Below are 21,254 nucleotides of genomic sequence, written 5' to 3'. Positions count from 1 at the left end.
CCCCAACCCACCTCCATTCCTCCTTCCAGATCATCTCCACCCCCTGACCCCATCACATACACTGCACTGTACCTACTGTATATCCCCCCCACCTCCCATTCCTCCTTCCAGATCATCTCCATCCCCCTGACCCCATCACATACACTGCACTGTACCTACTGTATATCCCCCCCCACCTCCCATTCCTCCTTCCAGATCATCTCCATCCCCCTGATCCCATCACATACACTGCACTGTACCTACTGTATATCCCCCCACATCCATTCCTCCTTCCAGATCATCTCCATCCCCCTGACCCCATCACATACACTGCACTGTACCTACTGTATATCCCCCCCACATCCATTCCTCCTTCCAGATCATCTCCATCCCCCTGATCCCCATCACATACACTGCACTGTACCTACTGTATATCCCCCCCCACATCCATTCCTCCTTCCAGATCATCTCCATCCCCCTGATCCCATCACATACACTGCACTGTAACCATACTGTATATCCCCCCCCCACCTCCATTCTCCTTCCAGATCATCTCCAACCCCTGACCCCCATCACATACACTGCACTGTACCTACTGTATATCCCCCCCCACCTCCCATTCCTCCTTCCAGATCATCTCCAACCCCCTGACCCCATCACATACACTGCACTGTACCTACTGTATATCCCCCCCACCTCCATTCCTCCTTCCAGATCATCTCCATCCCCCCTGACCCCCATCACATACACTGCACTGTACCTACTGTATATCCCCCCACCTCCATTCCTCCTTCCAGATCATCTCCATCCCCCTGACCCCATCACATACACTGCACTGTACCTACTGTATATCCCCCCCACCTCCATTCCTCCTTCCAGATCATCTCCATCCCCCTGATCCCATCACATACACTGCACTGTACCTACTGTATATCCCCCCACAATCCATTCCTCCTTCCAGATCATCTCCATCCCCCTGACCCCATCACATACACTGCACTGTACCTACTGTATATCCCCCCCCACATCCATTCCTCCTTCCAGATCATCTCCATCCCCCTGATCCCATCACATACACTGCACTGTACCTACTGTATATCCCCCCCACATCCATTCCTCCTTCCAGATCATCTCCATCCCCCTGATCCCATCACATACACTGCACTGTACCTACTGTATATCCCCCCCCACCTCCATTCCTCCTTCCAGATCATCTCCAACCCCCTGACCCCCATCACATACACTGCACTGTACCTACTGTATATCCCCCCCACCTCCCATTCCTCCTTCCAGATCATCTCCAACCCCCTGACCCCATCACATACACTGCACTGTACCTACTGTATATCCCCCCCCACATCCATTCCTCCTTCCAGATCATCTCCATCCCCCTGACCCCATCACATACACTGCACTGTACCTACTGTATATCCCCCCCACCTCCATTCCTCCTTCCAGATCATCCTCCATCCCCCTGACCCCATCACATACACTGCACTGTACCTACTGTATATCCCCCCCACCTCCATTCCTCCTTCCAGATCATCTCCATCCCCCTGACCCCATCACATACACTGCACTGTACCTACTGTATATCCCCCCACCTCCATTCCTCCTTCCAGATCATCTCCATCCCCCTAACCCCCATCACATACACTGCACTGTACCTACTGTATATCCCCCCCACCTCCATTCCTCCTTCCAGATCATCTCCATCCCCCTGACCCCATCACATACACTGCACTGTACCTACTGTATATCCCCCCACCTCCATTCCTCCTTCCAGATCATCTCCATCCCCCTAACCCCCATCACATACACTGCACTGTACCTACTGTATATCCCCCCCACCTCCATTCCTCCTTCCAGATCATCTCCATCCCCCTGACCCCATCACATACACTGCACTGTACCTACTGTATATCCCCCCACCTCCATTCCTCCTTCCAGATCATCTCCATCCCCCTGACCCCCATCACATACACTGCACTGTACCTACTGTATATCCCCCCACCTCCCATTCCTCCTTCCAGACCATCTCCATCCCCCTGACCCCCATCACATACACTGCACTGTACCTACTGTATATCCCCCCACCTCCATTCCTCCTTCCAGATCATCTCCATCCCCCTGACCCCCATCACATACACTGCACTGTACCTACTGTATATCCCCCCCACCTCCCATTCCTCCTTCCAGACCATCTCCATCCCCCTGATCCCCATCACATACACTGCACTGTACCTACTGTATATCCCCCCCACCTCCATTCCTCCTTCCAGATCATCTCCATCCCCCTGACCCCATCACATACACTGCACTGTACCTACTGTATATCCCCCCCACCTCCCATTCCTCCTTCCAGATCATCTCCATCCCCCTGACCCATCACATACACTGCACTGTACCTACTGTATATCCCCCCACCTCCCATTCCTCCTTCCAGATCATCTCCATCCCCCTGACCCCATCACATACACTGCACTGTACCTACTGTATATCCCCCCCACCTCCCATTCCTCCTTCCAGATCATCTCCATCCCCCTGACCCCATCACATACACTGCACTGTACCTACTGTATATCCCCCCACCTCCATTCCTCCTTCCAGATCATCTCCATCCCCCCTGACCCCCATCACATACACTGCACTGTACCTACTGTATATCCCCCCACCTCCATTCCTCCTTCCAGATCATCTCCAACCCCTGACCCCATCACATACACTGCACTGTACCCTACTGTATATCCCCCCCACCTCCCATTCCTCCTTCCAGATCATCTCCATCCCCCTGACCCCATCACATACACTGCACTGTACCTACTGTATATCCCCCCCACATCCATTCCTCCTTCCAGATCATCTCCATCCCCCTGACCCCCATCACATACACTGCACTGTACCTACTGTATATCCCCCCACCTCCATTCCTCCTTCCAGATCATCTCCATCCCCCTGACCCCATCACATACACTGCACTGTACCTACTGTATATCCCCCCACCTCCATTCCTCCTTCCAGATCATCTCCATCCCCCTGACCCCATCACATACACTGCACTGTACCTACTGTATATCCCCCCACATCCATTCCTCCTTCCAGATCATCTCCATCCCCTGACCCCCATCACATACACTGCACTGTACCTACTGTATATCCCCCCACCTCCCATTCCTCCTTCCAGATCATCTCCAACCCCCTGACCCCATCACATACACTGCACTGTACCTACTGTATATCCCCCCCACCCCCATTCCTCCTTCCAGACCATCTCCATCCCCCTGACCCCCATCACATACACTGCACTGTACCTACTGTATATCCCCCCACCTCCATTCCTCCTTCCAGATCATCTCCATCCCCCTGACCCCCATCACATACACTGCACTGTACCTACTGTATATCCCCCCACCTCCATTCCTCCTTCCAGATCATCTCCATCCCCCTGACCCCATCACATACACTGCACTGTACCTACTGTCTATCCCCCCCACCTCCATTCCTCCTTCCAGATCATCTCCATCCCCCTGACCCCCATCACATACACTGCACTGTACCTACTGTATATCCCCCCACCTCCATTCCTCCTTCCAGACCATCTCCAACCCCCTGACCCCATCACATACACTGCACTGTACCTACTGTATATCCCCCCCACCTCCATTCCTCCTTCCAGACCATCTCCAACCCCCTGACCCCCATCACATACACTGCACTGTACCTACTGTATATCCCCCCCACCTCCCATTCCTCCTTCCAGATCATCTCCATCCCCCTGACCCCATCACATACACTGCACTGTACCTACTGTATATCCCCCCACCTCCCATTCCTCCTTCCAGATCATCTCCATCCCCCTGACCCCATCACATACACTGCACTGTACCTACTGTATATCCCCCCCACCTCCATTCCTCCTTCCAGACCATCTCCATCCCCCTGACACCATCACATACACTGCACTGTACCTACTGTATATCCCCCCACCTCCATTCCTCCCTTCCAGACCATCTCCAACCCCCTGACCCCCATCACATACACTGCACTGTACCTACTGTATATCCCCCCCACCTCCATTCCTCCTTCCAGATCATCTCCAACCCCCTGACCCCATCACATACACTGCACTGTACCTACTGTATATCCCCCCACCTCCATTCCTCCTTCCAGATCATCTCCATCCCCCTGACCCCCATCACATACACTGCACTGTACCTACTGTATATCCCCCCACCTCCATTCCTCCTTCCAGATCATCTCCATCCCCCTAACCCCCATCACATACACTGCACTGTACCTACTGTATATCCCCCCCACATCCATTCCTCCTTCCAGATCATCTCCAACCCCCTGACCCCATCACATACACTGCACTGTACCTACTGTATATCCCCCACCTCCATTCCTCCTTCCAGATCATCTCCATCCCCCTGACCCCATCACATACACTGCACTGTACCTACTGTATATCCCCCACCTCCATTCCTCCTTCCAGATCATCTCCATCCCCCTGATCCCCATCACATACACTGCACTGTACCTACTGTATATCCCCCCCCACCTCCCCATTCCTCCTTCCAGATCATCTCCATCCCCCTGACCCCCATCACATACACTGCACTGTACCTACTGTATATCCCCCCCACCTCCATTCCTCCTTCCAGATCTCCATCCCCCTGACCCCATCACATACACTGCACTGTACCTACTGTATATCCCCCCCACCTCCATTCCTCCTTCCAGATCATCTCCAACCCCCTGACCCCCATCACATACACTGCACTGTACCTACTGTATATCCCCCCACCTCCATTCCTCCTTCCAGATCATCTCCAACCCCCTGACCCCCATCACATACACTGCACTGTACCTACTGTATTTCCCCCCACCTCCATTCCTCCTTCCAGATCATCTCCAACCCCCTGACCCCATCACATACACTGCACTGTACCTACTGTATATCCCCCCACCCCCCATTCCTCCTTCCAGACCATCTCCATCCCCCTGACCCCATCACATACACTGCACTGTACCTACTGTATATCCCCCCACCTCCCATTCCTCCTTCCAGATCATCTCCATCCCCCTGACCCCCATCACATACACTGCACTGTACCTACTGTATATCCCCCCACCTCCATTCCTCCTTCCAGATCATCTCCATCCCCCTGATCCCATCACATACACTGCACTGTACCTACTGTATATCCCCCCACCTCCATTCCTCCTTCCAGATCATCTCCAACCCCCCTGATCCCATCACATACACTGCACTGTACCTACTGTATATCCCCCCACCTCCATTCCTCTTTCCAGACCATCTCCATCCCCCTGACCCCCATCACATACACTGCACTGTACCCTACTGTATATCCCCCACCCCCCATTCCTCCTTCCAGATCATCTCCATCCCCCTGACCCCATCACATACACTGCACTGTACCTACTGTATATCCCCCCACCCCCATTCCTCCTTCCAGACCATCTCCATCCCCCTGACCCCCATCATATACACTGCACTGTACCTACTGTATATCCCCCCACCTCCATTCCTCCTTCCAGATCATCTCCATCCCCCTGACCCCCATCACATACACTGCACTGTACCTACTGTATATCCCCCCACCTCCATTCCTCCTTCCAGATCATCTCCAACCCCCTAACCCCATCACATACACTGCACTGTACCTACTGTATATCCCCCCACCTCCATTCCTCCTTCCAGATCATCTCCATCCCCCTGACCCCATCACATACACTGCACTGTACCTACTGTATATCCCCCCACCCCCCATTCCTCCTTCCAGATCATCTCCATCCCCCTGACCCCATCACATACACTGCACTGTACCTACTGTATATCCCCCCACCTCCATTCCTCCTTCCAGATCATCTCCATCCCCCTGACCCCATCACATACACTGCACTGTACCTACTGTATATCCCCCCCCACATCCATTCCTCCTTCCAGATCATCTCCATCCCCCTGACCCCCATCACATACACTGCACTGTACCTACTGTATATCCCCCCCACCCCCATTCCTCCTTCCAGACCATCTCCATCCCCCTGACCCCATCACATACACTGCACTGTACCTACTGTATATCCCCCACCTCCATTCCTCCTTCCAGATCATCTCCATCCCCCTGACCCCATCACATACACTGCACTGTACCTACTGTATATCCCCCCACCCCCCATTCCTCCTTCCAGATCATCTCCATCCCCCTGACCCCCATCACATACACTGCACTGTACCTACTGTATATCCCCCCACCCCCCATTCCTCCTTCCAGACCATCTCCATCCCCCTGACCCCATCACATACACTGCACTGTACATACTGTATATCCCCCCCACATCCATTCCTCCTTCCAGATCATCTCCATCCCCTGACCCCATCACATACACTGCACTGTACCTACTGTATATCCCCCCACCTCCATTCCTCCTTCCAGATCATCTCCATCCCCCCTGACCCCATCACATACACTGCACTGTACCTACTGTATATCCCCCCACCCCCATTCCTCCTTCCAGATCATCTCCAACCCCCTAACCCCATCACATACACTGCACTGTACCTACTGTATATCCCCCCACCCCCCATTCCTCCTTCCAGATCATCTCCATCCCCCTGACCCCATCACATACACTGCACTGTACCCTACTGTATATCCCCCCCACATCCATTCCTCCTTCCAGATCATCTCCATCCCCCTGACCCCCATCACATACACTGCACTGTACCTACTGTATATCCCCCCCACCCCCCATTCTCCTTCCAGATCATCTCCATCCCCCTGACCCCATCACATACACTGCACTGTACCTACTGTATATCCCCCCCACATCCATTCCTCCTTCCAGATCATCTCCATCCCCCTGACCCCCATCACATACACTGCACTGTACCTACTGTATATCCCCCACCTCCATTCCTCCTTCCAGATCATCTCCATCCCCCTGACCCCATCACATACACTGCACTGTACATACTGTATATCCCCCCACCCCCCATTCCTCCTTCCAGACCATCTCCATCCCCCTGACCCCATCACATACACTGCACTGTACCTACTGTATATCCCCCACCTCCATTCCTCCTTCCAGATCATCTCCATCCCCCTGACCCCATCACATATACTGCACTGTACCTACTGTATATCCCCCCCACCCCCCATTCCTCCTTCCAGATCATCTCCATCCCCCTGACCCCATCACATAAACTGCACTGTACATACTATATATCCCCCCACCTCCATTCCTCCTTCCAGATCATCTCCAACCCCCTGACCCCATCACATACACTGCACTGTACCTACTATATATCCCCCCCACCTCCATTCCTCCTTCCAGATCATCTCCAACCCCCTAACCCCATCACATACACTGCACTGTACCTACTGTATATCCCCCCACGCCCCCATTCCTCCTTCCAGATCATCTCCATCCCCCTGACCCCATCACATACACTGCACTGTACATACTGTATATCCCCCCACCCCCCATTCCTCCTTCCAGACCATCTCCATCCCCCCTGACCCCATCACATACACTGCACTGTACCTACTGTATATCCCCCACCTCCATTCCTCCTTCCAGATCATCTCCATCCCCCTGACCCCATCACATATACTGCACTGTACCTACTGTATATCCCCCCACCCCCCATTCCTCCTTCCAGATCATCTCCATCCCCCTGACCCCATCACATATACTGCACTGTACCTACTATATATCCCCCACCTCCATTCCTCCTTCCAGATCATCTCCAACCCCCTGACCCCATCACATACACTGCACTGTACCTACTATATATCCCCCCCACCTCCATTCCTCCTTCCAGATCATCTCCAACCCCCTAACCCCATCACATACACTGCACTGTAACTACTGTATATCCCCCCACCCCCATTCCTCCTTCCAGATCATCTCCATCCCCCTGACCCCATCACATACACTGCACTGTACCTACTGTATATCCCCCCAGCCCCCATTCCTCCTTCCAGATCATCTCCATCCCCCTGATCCCATCACATACACTGCACTGTACCTACTGTATATCCCCCCCACATCCATTCCTCCTTCCAGATCATCTCCATCCCCCTGACCCCATCACATACACTGCACTGTACCTACTGTATATCCCCCCACCTCCATTCCTCCTTCCAGATCATCTCCAACCCCCTGACCCCCATCACATACACTGCACTGTACCTACTGTATATCCCCCCCACCCCCATTCCTCCTTCCAGATCATCTCCATCCCCCTGACCCCATCACATACACTGCACTGTACCTACTGTATATCCCCCCACCTCCATTCCTCCTTCCAGATCATCTCCATCCCCCTGACCCCATCACATACACTGCACTGTACCTACTGTATATCCCCCACCCCCCATTCCTCCTTCCAGATCATCTCCATCCCCGACCCCCATCACATACACTGCACTGTACCTACTGTATATCCCCCCACCTCCCATTCCTCCTTCCAGATCATCTCCATCCCCCTGACCCCCATCACATACACTGCACTGCACCTACTATATAATATCCCCCCACCTCCATTCCTCCTTCCAGATCATCTCCATCCCCCTGACCCCCATCACATACACTGCACTGTACCTACTGTATATCCCCCAACCCCCCCATTCCTCCTTCCAGATCATCTCCATCCCCCTGACCCCCATCACATACACTGCACTGTACCTACTATATATCCCCCCACATCCATTCCTCCTTCCAGATCATCTCCATCCCCCTGACCCCATCACATACACTGCACTGTACCTACTGTATATCCCCCCACCTCCATTCCTCCTTCCAGATCATCTCCATCCCCCTGACCCATCACATACACTGCACTGTACCTACTGTATATCCCCCCCACCCCCCATTCCTCCTTCCAGATCATCTCCATCCCCCTGACCCCATCACATACACTGCACTGTACCTACTGTATATCCCCCCACATCCATTCCTCCTTCCAGATCATCTCCATCCCCCTGACCCAATCACATACACTGCACTGTACCTACTGTATATCCCCCCACCTCCATTCCTCCTTCCAGATCATCTCCATCCCCCTGACCCCATCACATACACTGCACTGTACCTACTGTATATCCCCCCACCTCCATTCCTCCTTCCAGACCATCTCCATCCCCCTGACCCCATCACATACACTGCACTGTACCTACTGTATATCCCCCCCACCCCCCATTCCTCCTTCCAGATCATCTCCATCCCCCTGACCCCATCACATACACTGCACTGTACCTACTATATATCCCCCCACCTCCATTCCTCCTTCCAGATCATCTCCATCCCCCTGACCCCATCACATACACTGCACTGTACCTACTGTATATCCCCCCACCCCCATTCCTCCTTCCAGATCATCTCCATCCCCCTGACCCCATCACATACACTGCACTGTACCTACTGTATATCCCCCCACCTCCATTCCTCCTTCCAGATCATCTCCATCCCCCTGACCCCATCACATATACTGCACTGTACCTACTATATATCCCCCCACCTCCATTCCTCCTTCCAGATCATCTCCATCCCCCTGACCCCATCACATACACTGCACTGTACCTACTGTATATCCCCCCACCTCCCATTCCTCCTTCCAGATCATCTCCATCCCCCTGACCCCCATCACATACACTGCACTGCACCTACTATATATCCCCCCACCTCCATTCCTCCTTCCAGATCATCTCCATCCCCCTGACCCCATCACATACACTGCACTGTACCTACTGTATATCCCCCCCATTCCTCCTTCCAGATCATCTCCATCCCCTTCTCTCTGAACCCCATCACATACACTGCACTGTACCTACTGTATATCCCCCCCACATCCATTCCTCCTTCCAGATCATCTCCATCCCCCTGACCCCATCACATACACTGCACTGTACCTACTGTATATCCCCCCACCTCCATTCCTCCTTCCAGATCATCTCCATCCCCCTAACCCCATCACATACACTGCACTGTACCTACTGTATATCCCCCCCACCTCCCATTCCTCCTTCCAGATCATCTCCATCCCCCTGACCCCATCACATACACTGCACTGTACCTACTGTATATCCCCCACCCCCCATTCCTCCTTCCAGATCATCTCCATCCCCCTGACCCCATCACATACACTGCACTGTACCTACTGTATATCCCCCCACATCCATTCCTCCTTCCAGATCATCTCCATCCCCCTGACCCCATCACATACACTGCACTGTACCTACTGTATATCCCCCCACCTCCATTCCTCCTTCCAGATCATCTCCATCCCCCTGACCCCATCACATACACTGCACTGTACCTACTATATATCCCCCCACCTCCATTCCTCCTTCCAGATCATCTCCATCCCCCTGACCCCATCACATACACTGCACTGTACCTACTGTATATCCCCCCACCCCCATTCCTCCTTCCAGATCATCTCCATCCCCCTGACCCCATCACATACACTGCACTGTACCTACTGTATATCCCCCCACCCCCATTCCTCCTTCCAGACCATCTCCAACCCCCTAACCCCATCACATACACTGCACTGTACCTACTGTATATCCCCCCACCCCCATTCCTCCTTCCAGATCATCTCCATCCCCCTGACCCCATCACATACACTGCACTGTACCTACTGTATATCCCCCCACCTCCATTCCTCCTTCCAGATCATCTCCATCCCCCTGACCCCCATCACATACACTGCACTGTACCTACTGTATATCCCCCCACCCCCCATTCCTCCTTCCAGATCATCTCCATCCCCGACCCCCATCACATACACTGCACTGTACCTACTGTATATCCCCCCACCTCCATTCCTCCTTCCAGATCATCTCCATCCCCCTGACCCCCATCACATACACTGCACTGTACCTACTGTATATCCCCCCACCTCCATTCCTCCTTCCAGATCATCTCCATCCCCCTGACCCCCATCACATACACTGCACTGTACCTACTGTATATCCCCCCCACCCCCCATTCCTCCTTCCAGATCATCTCCATCCCCCTGACCCCATCACATACACTGCACTGTACCTACTGTATATCCCCCCCACCCCCCATTCCTCCTTCCAGATCATCTCCATCCCCCTGACCCCATCACATACACTGCACTGTACCTACTGTATATCCCCCCCACCCCCCATTCCTCCTTCCAGATCATCTCCATCCCCCTGACCCCCATCACATACACTGCACTGTACCTACTGTATATCCCCCCCACATCCATTCCTCCTTCCAGATCATCTCCATCCCCCTGACCCCATCACATACACTGCACTGTACCTACTGTATATCCCCCCACCTCCATTCCTCCTTCCAGATCATCTCCATCCCCCTGACCCCATCACATACACTGCACTGTACCTACTGTATATCCCCCCACATCCATTCCTCCTTCCAGATCATCTCCATCCCCCTGACCCCATCACATACACTGCACTGTACCTACTGTATATCCCCCCCCACCTCCATTCCTCCCTCCAGATTATCTCCAACCCCCTGACCCCCATCACATACACTGCACTGTACCTACTGTATATCCCCCCCCACCTCCCATTCCTCCTTCCAGATCATCTCCAACCCCCTGACCCCATCACATACACTGCACTGTACCTACTGTATATCCCCCCCCACATCCATTCCTCCTTCCAGATCATCTCCATCCCCCTGACCCCATCACATACACTGCACTGTACCTACTGTATATCCCCCCACATCCATTCCTCCTTCCAGATCATCTCCATCCCCCTGACCCCATCACATACACTGCACTGTACCTACTGTATATCCCCCCACCTCCATTCCTCCTTCCAGATCATCTCCATCCCCCTGACCCCATCACAATACACTGCACTGTACCTACTGTATATTCCCCCACCACCCCCCATTCCTCCTTCCAGATCATCTCCAACCCCCTGACCCCATCACATACACTGCACTGTACCTACTGTATATCCCCCACCACCCCCATTCCTCCTTCCAGATCTCCAACCCCCTGACCCCATCACATACACTGCACTGTACCTACTGTATATCCCCCCACCTCCATTCCTCCTTCCAGATCATCTCCATCCCCCTGACCCCATCACATACACTGCACTGTACCTACTGTATATCCCCCCACCTCCATTCCTCCTTCCAGATCATCTCCATCCCCCTGACCCCCATCACATACACTGCACTGTACCTACTGTATATCCCCCCCACCTCCATTCCTCCTTCCAGATCATCTCCATCCCCCTGACCCCATCACATACACTGCACTGTACCTACTTTATATCCCCCCACCCCCCATTCCTCCTTCCAGATCATCTCCATCCCCCTGACCCCATCACATACACTGCACTGTACCTACTGTATATCCCCCCACCTCCATTCCTCCTTCCAGATCATCTCCAACCCCCTGACCCCATCACATACACTGCACTGTACCTACTGTATATCCCCCTATGACACCAGTCATGGGAATCACTCACCTGAGGCGTCTTGTGGGTGATGGGTGGAGGCACAGAGCATCGTGAGGCCAGCTCAGAACTTGTGCTCTGGAAGTGTAGAACAGAAGACAGGAGATTAGCTTGGTGATAGCTGGAGTAGGCCCATCCCACGAGGAGAACGCACTTACCTTAGGCTGAAACGCTCCCTGCAGAGATCCAAAGGAGACGCTAGGAGGTAACACAGGGGGTAGTGCAGTAATAAGCGGAGAAAAAGGAGGGTAAAACTGTAAGGAGAGAAAAGAAAACGCGTTCAGTGGCGGAGAGGGCGAGAGTCCGGCACAGACGAGACACGGGTGGCACCATGGGAGTGTCTGCTTTACTCCCAGCCCAAAGTCTGTCGCAATGTGTAGAAAGTGGCTACAGGTCAGAACAAGATCACGGGGCATACGCCCTGCAGACAATGACAGGGGGGCAGCAAGCAGGGGAGGAGGCACTACAGGTCAGAACAAGAACACGGGGCATACGCCCTGCAGACAATGACAGGGGGGCAGCAAGCAGGGGAAGAGGCACTACAGGTCAGGACAGGAACACGAGGCATCCACCGTGCAGACAATGACGGGGGGACAGCAAGCAGGGGGGGGGGGGGGCCACTACAGGTCAGAACAAGAACACGGGGCATACGCAGCGCAGACAATGATGGGGGGGGGGGTAGGTGGGGGCACAGCAAGCAGGGGGGGGCACTACAGGTGTAAGAACTGGGGAAACAGAACACAACACTTACACTACTTGGATTCTGTCTGTACAGATTTTCTATTTTACCCGGATATTTCTCAAACTGTTGAGAGGAAAAGAGAGGAGGTTACTTGTGTGGGCAGGCAGCCGCCAGCCGTAACTACTACATGGGAAATGGCGGCCGGTCACACGGGGAGACGGCGGGAAGAGCGGACACCGCGCAGGTGAGGGGAGGAGAGAGCGACACACACACATCTACTACATGGGAAATGGCGGCCGGTCACACAGGGAGATGGCGGGAAGAGTGGACACCGCGCAGGTGAGGGGAGGAGAGAGCGACACACATCTACTACATGGGAAATGGCGGCCGGTCACACAGGGAGATGGCGGGAAGAGTGGACACCGCGCAGGTGAGGGGAGGAGAGAGCGACACACACATCTACTGCATGGGAAATGGCGGCCGGTCACACGGGGAGACGGCGGGAAGAGCGGACACCGCGCAGGTGAGGGGAGGAGAGAGCGACACACATCTACTACATGGGAAATGGCGGCCGGTCACACAGGGAGATGGCGGGAAGAGCGGACACCGCGCAGGTGAGGGGAGGAGAGAGCGACACACACATCTACTGCATGGGAAATGGCGGCCGGTCACACGGGGAGACGGCGGGAAGAGCGGACATCGCGCAGGTGAGGGGAGAAGAGAGCGACACACATCTACTACATGGGAAATGGTGGCCGGTCACACAGGGAGATGGCGGGAAGAGCGGACACCACGCAGGTGAGGGGAGAAGAGAGCGACACACATCTACTACATGGGAAATGGTGGCCAATCACACAGGGAGATGGCGGGAAGAGCGGACACCGCGCAGGTGAGGGGAGGAGAGAGCGACACAGGTGAGGGGAGGAGAGAGCGACACACACATCTACTACATGGGAAATGGCGGCCGGTCACACGGGGAGATGGCGGGAAGAGCGGACACCACGCAGGTGAGGGGAGAGCGACACACACATCTACTACATGGGAAATGGCGGCCGGTCACACAGGGAGATGGCAGGAAGAGCGGACACCGCGCAGGTGAGGGGAGAGCGACACACATCTACTTAATGGTACAAAATGGCGGCCGGTCACACAGGGAGATGGCAGGAAGAGTGGACACCGCGCAGGTGAGAGGAGGAGAGAGCGACACACACATCTACTACATGGGAAATGGCGGCCGTTCACACGGGGAGACGGCGGGAAGAGCGGACACCGCGCAGGTGAGGGGAGAGCGATACACATCTACTACATGGGAAATGGCGGTCGGTCACACGGGGGGACGGCGGGAAGAGCGGACACCACGCAGGTGAGGGGAGGAGAGAGCGACACACACATCTACTACATGGGAAATGGCGGCCGTTCACACGGGGAGACGGCGGGAAGAGCGGACACCGCGCAGGTGAGGGGAGGAGAGAGCGACACACATCTACTACATGGGAAATGGCGGCCGGTCACACGGGGAGACGGCGGGAAGAGCGGACACCGCGCAGGTGAGGGGAGAGCGACACACATCTACTGCATGGGAAATGGCGGCCGGTCACACGGGGAGACGGCGGGAAGAGCGGACACCGCGCAGGTGAGGGGAGGAGAGAGCGACACACACATCTACTACATGGGAAATGGCGGCCGGTCACACGGGGAGATGGCGGGAAGAGCGGACACCGCGCAGGTGAGAGGAGGAGAGAGCGACACACACATCTACTGCATGGGAAATGGCGGCCGGTCACACGGGGAGACGGCGGGAAGAGCGGACACCGCGCAGGTGAGGGGAGGAGAGAGCGACACACATCTACTACATGGGAAATGGCGGCCGGTCACACGGGGAGACGGCGGGAAGAGCGGACACCGCGCAGGTGAGGGGAGAGCGACACACATATACTGCATGGGAAATGGCGGCCGGTCACACGGGGAGACGGCGGGAAGAGCGGACACCGCGCAGGTGAGGGGAGGAGAGAGCGACACACACATCTACTACATGGGAAATGGCGGCCGGTCACACGGGGAGATGGCGGGAAGAGCGGACACCGCGCAGGTGAGAGGAGGAGAGAGCGACACACACATCTACTGCATGGGAAATGGCGGCCGGTCACACGGGGAGACGGCGGGAAGAGCGGACACCGCGCAGGTGAGGGGAGGAGAGAGCGACACACATCTACTACATGGGAAATGGCGGCCGGTCACACAGGGAGATGGCGGGAAGAGCGGACACCGCACAGGTGAGGGGAGGAGAGAGCGACACACATCTACTACATGGGAAATGGCGGCAGGTCACACAGGGAGATGGCGGGAAGAGCGGACACCGCGCAGGTGAGAGGAGGAGAGAGCGACACACACATCTACTACATGGGAAATGGCGGCCGGTCACACGGGGAGATGGCGGGAAGAGCGGACACCGCGCAGGTGAGGGGAGGAGAGAGCGACACACATCTACTACATGGGAAATGGCGGCCGGTCACACGGGGAGACGGCGGGAAGAGCGGACACCGCGCAGGTGAGGGGAGAAGAGAGCGACACACATCTACTACATGGGAAATGGCGGCCGGTCACACAGGGAGACGACGGGAAGAGCGGACACCGCGCAGGTGAGGGGAGGAGAGAGCGACACACATCTACTACATGGGAAATGGCGGCCGGTCACACAGGGAGACGACGGGAAGAGCGGACACCGCGCAGGTGAGAGGAGGAGAGACCCTGTACATGGAGGAACAGACCAGCAGCGACAGGCTATGGCGTCTCAGACTCACATTGGGCGGGTAGGGCGTGAAGTGCTGGTGGGTGTGCTGGTGCATATGCTGGTGGCTGTGCTGGTGGAACTGGTACATAGGTCTGACCGCAGCACCAATCTCAGTAGCTCCTCCCGGAGCCTGTAGGAACCGAGACCCCATCCCGAGCCCGATGTTCTGAGGTTCTGTGACAGACGAGACAGAAATACATGTTATATCCAGAGAACCATTACCTCTATTATACTCACCATAACTCCTCCCCACCGCTCCCTACCCCGTCACTGTCATCCGTCGCTCCCCGCCCTATCACCGCCCTCCGCCGCTCCCTGCCCCCTCACCGCCATCAGCCGCTCTCTACCCCCTCACCACCCTGCGCCGCTCCCTACCCCCTCACCGCCATCCGCCGCTCCCTGCCCCTTCACCGCCATCAGCCGCTCTCTACCCCCTCACCGCCCTCCGCCGCTCCCTGCCCCCTCACCGCCATCCGCCGCTCCCTGCCCCCTCACCGCCATCAGCCGCTCTCTACCCCCTCACCACCCTGCGCCGCTCCCTACCCCCTCACCGCCCTCCGCCGCTCCCTGCCCCCTCACCGCCATCATCCGCTCCCTACCCCCTCACCGCCCTGCGCCGCTTCCTACCCCCTCACCGCCCTGCGCCGCTCCCTACCCCCACACCACCCTGCGCCGCTCCCTACCCCCTCCCCGCCATCAGCCGATCCCTGCCCCCTCCCCGCCATCCGCCGCTTCCTGACCCCTCCCCGCCATCCGCCGCTCCCTGCCCCCTCACCGCCATCCGCCGCTCCCTACCCCAACAGCCCCGCCGTTACACGCAGCTCCCTACCCCCACATCCCCGGTAGTTACACGCAGCTCCCTACCCCCACATCCCCGGTAGTTACACGCAGCTCCCTACCCCCACATCCCCGGTAGTTACACGCAGCTCCCTACCCCCACATCCCCGGTAGTTACACGCAGCTCCCTACCCCCACATCCCCGGTAGTTACACGCAGCTCCCTACCCCCACATCCCCGGTAGTTACACGCAGCTCCCTACCCCCACATCCCCGGTAGTTACACGCAGCTCCCTACCCCCACATCCCCGGTAGTTACACGCAGCTCCCTACCCCCACATCCCCGGTGGTTACACGCAGCTCCCTACCCCCACATCCCCGGTGGTTACACGCAGCTCCCTACCCCCACATCCCCAGTAGTTACACGCAGCTCCCTACCCCCACATCCCCGGTAGTTACACGCAGCTCCCTACCCCCACATCCCCGGTAGTTACACGCAGCTCTCTACCCCCACATCCCCGGTAGTTACACGCAGCTCTCTACCCCCACATCCCCGGTAGTTACACGCAGCTCCCTACCCCCACATCCCCGGTAGTTACACGCAGCTCCCTACCCCACATCCCCGGTAGTTACACGCAGCTCCCTACCCCCACATCCCCGGTAGTTACACACAGCTCCCTACCCCCACATCCCCGGTAGTTACACGCAGCTCCCTACCCCCACATCCCCGGTAGTTACACGCAGCTCCCTACCCCCACATCCCCGGTAGTTACACGCAGCTCCCTACCCCCACATCCCCGGTAGTTACACACAGCTCCCTACCCCCGCCGGTACACACGTCAGCACCCCATGCACACAGCCGTGTATTACACCATTATAAATCTTGTCACTACTCACCAGATAAGACGCCCGCGGGGTGATGGCCAGGAACTTGCATAAGTGGGGGAGGGGGAGGAAGGCCTTGTGAAGTTGGAAACAGGTTGATATGATGATGGGATGGTGCACGCAGGACGGAGGGGAGGGTCTGAGGTGCGGTGTGTACAGGCAGCGGCAGGCATGGGGTTGTAGATCGCTGAGACACTTGTGGCGCGGTCACCGGTTTGGGGACACTGCTCCTGCTGGAAGTAAGAATACAGAATGGGTTTATGTCCCAGCAGTAACATGCAGCAGTAATACGGGAAAGACGACTGCGGCTCTTACCTGCTAGCTCCTGGATTCACACTGGGCGGTGGGGGCACCTGGGCAGGTGTGGCCTCTGCTTTGGGGGCGGCACTGGGTGGCTCGCGTAGTCTGAGAACAGGTGATTGGCACAGTCGGGGCTGCAGAAACTCAATTTCTGGTTCTTGGCTCCGCTCACAACTTCTACCCAAACCCGAAATTTGGGAAAGCACCATCAACTTCAGCCGGCCCCCCAACAGCGGAGGAGAAGCTGGGAGAGAGGACAAACACTCGGTAAATGAAAAGAATGACAGAAGACAATACTGGCCGGTCACTATTGTAAGTCAGATTCAGTATGTAACACATTCTCAGCTACTGAGCCTAGATTACTAATGATATATGGGAGCACTACGGTAAGGAAGACTCCGTATGTAACACATTCTCAGCTACTGAGCCTAGATTACTAATGATATATGGGAGCACTACGGTAAGGAAGACTCCGTATGTAACACATTCTCAGCCTACAGAGCCTAGATTACTAATGATATATGGGAGCACTACGGTAAGGAAGACTCCGTATGTAACACATTCTCAGCTACTGAGCCTAGATTACTAATGGTATATGGGAGGACTACGGTAAGGAAGACTCTGTATGTAACACATTCTCAGCTACTGAGCCTAGATTACTAATGGTATATGGGAGCACTACGGTAAGGAAGACTCAGTATGTAACACATTCTCAGCTACTGAGCCTAGATTACTAATGATATATGGGAGCACTACGGTAAGGAAGACTCCGTATGTAACACATTCTCAGCTACTGAGCCTAGATTACTAATGATATATGGGAGCACTACGGTAAGGAAGACTCCGTATGTAACACATTCTCAGCCTACAGAGCCTAGATTACTAATGATATATGGGAGCACTACGGTAAGGAAGACTCCGTATGTAACACATTCTCAGCTACTGAGCCTAGATTACTAATGATATATGGGAGGACTACGGTAAGGAAGACTCCGTATGTAACACATTCTCAGCTACTGAGCCTAGATTACTAATGGTATATGGGAGGACTACGGTAAGGAAGACTCTGTATGTAACACATTCTCAGCCTACAGAGCCTAGATTACTAATGATATATGGGAGCACTACGGTAAGGAAGACTCCGTATGTAACACATTCTCAGCTACTGAGCCTAGATTACTAATGATATATGGGAGCACTACGGTAAGGAAGACTCCGTATGTAACACATTCTCAGCTACTGAGCCTAGATTACTAATGATATATGGGAGGACTACGGTAAGGAAGACTCCGTATGTAACACATTCTCAGCTACTGAGCCTAGATTACTAATGATATATGGGAGGACTACGGTAAGGAAGACTCTGTATGTAACACATTCTCAGCCTACAGAGCCTAGATTACTAATGATATATGGGAGCACTACGGTAAGGAAGACTCCGTATGTAACACATTCTCAGCTACTGATCCTAGATTACTAATGATATATGGGAGGACTACGGTAAGGAAGACTCCGTATGTAACACATTCTCAGCTACTGAGCCTAGATTACTAATGATATATGGGAGCACTACGGTAAGGAAGACTCCGTATGTAACACATTCTCAGCTACTGAGCCTAGATTACTAATGATATATGGGAGGACTACAGTAAGGAAGACTCCGTATGTAACACATTCTCAGCCTAGATTACTAATTATATATGGGAGCACTACGGTAAATCAGACTCTGTATGTAACACATTCTCAGTTACTGAGCCTAGATTACTAATGATATATGGGAGCACTACGGTAAGGAAGACTCTGTATGTAACACATTCTCAGCCTACAGAGCCTAGATTACTAATGATATATGGGAGCACTACGGTAAGGAAGACTCCGTATGTAACACATTCTCAGCTACTGAGCCTAGATTACTAATGATATATGGGAGGACTACGGTAAGGAAGACTCCGTATGCAACACATTCTCAGCCTACTGAGCCTAGATTACTAATGATATATGGGAGCACTACGGTAAATCAGACTCTGTATGTAACACATTCTCAGCTACTGAGCCTAGATTACTAATGATATATGGGAGCACTACGGTAAGGAAGACTCCGTATGTAACACATTCTCAGATACTGATCCTAGATTACTAATGATATATGGGAGGACTACGGTAAGGAAGACTCCGTATGTAACACATTCTCAGCTACTGAGCCTAGATTACTAATGATATATGGGAGCACTACGGTAAGGAAGACTCCGTATGTAACACATTCTCAGCTACTGAGCCTAGATTACTAATGATATATGGGAGGACTACAGTAAGGAAGACTCCGTATGTAACACATTCTCAGCCTAGATTACTAATTATATATGGGAGCACTACGGTAAATCAGACTCTGTATGTAACACATTCTCAGTTACTGAGCCTAGATTACTAATGATATATGGGAGCACTACGGTAAGGAAGACTCTGTATGTAACACATTCTCAGCCTACAGAGCCTAGATTACTAATGATATATGGGAGCACTACGGTAAGGAAGACTCCGTATGTAACACATTCTCAGCTACTGAGCCTAGATTACTAATGATATATGGGAGGACTACGGTAAGGAAGACTCCGTATGTAACACATTCTCAGCTACTGAGCCTAGATTACTAATGATATATGGGAGCACTACGGTAAGGAAGACTCCGTATGTAACACATTCTCAGCTACTGAGCCTAGATTACTAATGATATATGGGAGCACTACGGTAAGGAAGACTCCGTATGTAACACATTCTCAGCTACTGAGCCTAGATTACTAATGATATATGGGAGCACTATGGTATGTTAGACTCAGTATGTAACACACTCTTAGCCTACTGACCCTAGATTACTAATAATATATGGGAGCACTATGGTAAATCAGACTCTGTATGTAACACATTCTCAGTCTAGATTACTAATGATATATGGGAGCACTATGGTAAATCAGACTCTGTATGTAACACATTCTCAGTCTAGATTACTAATGATATATGGGAGTACTATGGTAAATCAGACTCTGTATGTAAGACATTCTCAGCCAGCCCATTTTACATACAGACCACATAGCTTTAGACACTGTGGGGTAAATTTACTAAGGTCCCGATTTTGACCGAGATGCCGTTTTTTCATCAAAGTGTCATCTCGGTAATTTACTAAGCAATAATCACGGCAGTGATGAGGGCATTCGTAATTTTTTGGAAGTCCAACAAAAAAAATACAAATGAATACACCATCGGTCAAAACGCGGCTGTTTAAGTATGAATCTCGGTAATTTACTAAGAAGTGCAAAGCAAAAAAAAAAACAAAC

General features: G+C 53.8%; 1 protein-coding gene across 4 annotated transcripts in view; it reads right to left on the bottom strand.

Annotated features, from left to right (window-relative positions):
* The window catches only part of FBRS (fibrosin), a 118,839-nt gene that overhangs the window by 72,293 nt on the left and 25,292 nt on the right, over nucleotides 1-21,254 (bottom strand). For 3 of the 4 annotated variants that reach the window (XM_063935494.1, XM_063935495.1, XM_063935497.1), the window contains 6 exons: nucleotides 17,941-18,169; nucleotides 17,638-17,858; nucleotides 15,975-16,138; nucleotides 13,243-13,296; nucleotides 12,650-12,745; nucleotides 12,504-12,569 (listed from right to left, as the gene is read on the bottom strand). In XM_063935494.1, the coding sequence (XP_063791564.1) occupies nucleotides 12,504-12,569; nucleotides 12,650-12,745; nucleotides 13,243-13,296; nucleotides 15,975-16,138; nucleotides 17,638-17,858; nucleotides 17,941-18,169 (830 nt within the window). The remainder of the gene's footprint in view (nucleotides 1-12,503; nucleotides 12,570-12,649; nucleotides 12,746-13,242; nucleotides 13,297-15,974; nucleotides 16,139-17,637; nucleotides 17,859-17,940; nucleotides 18,170-21,254) is intronic. The other variant, XM_063935496.1, reaches the window with a different exon arrangement.

Source organism: Pseudophryne corroboree, chromosome 7 (assembly GCF_028390025.1).
Source record: "Pseudophryne corroboree isolate aPseCor3 chromosome 7, aPseCor3.hap2, whole genome shotgun sequence".
NCBI lineage: Eukaryota > Metazoa > Chordata > Amphibia > Anura > Myobatrachidae > Pseudophryne > Pseudophryne corroboree.
Note: the sequence above shows the minus strand (reverse complement) of the source record. Positions and strands in the feature narration are given on the sequence as shown.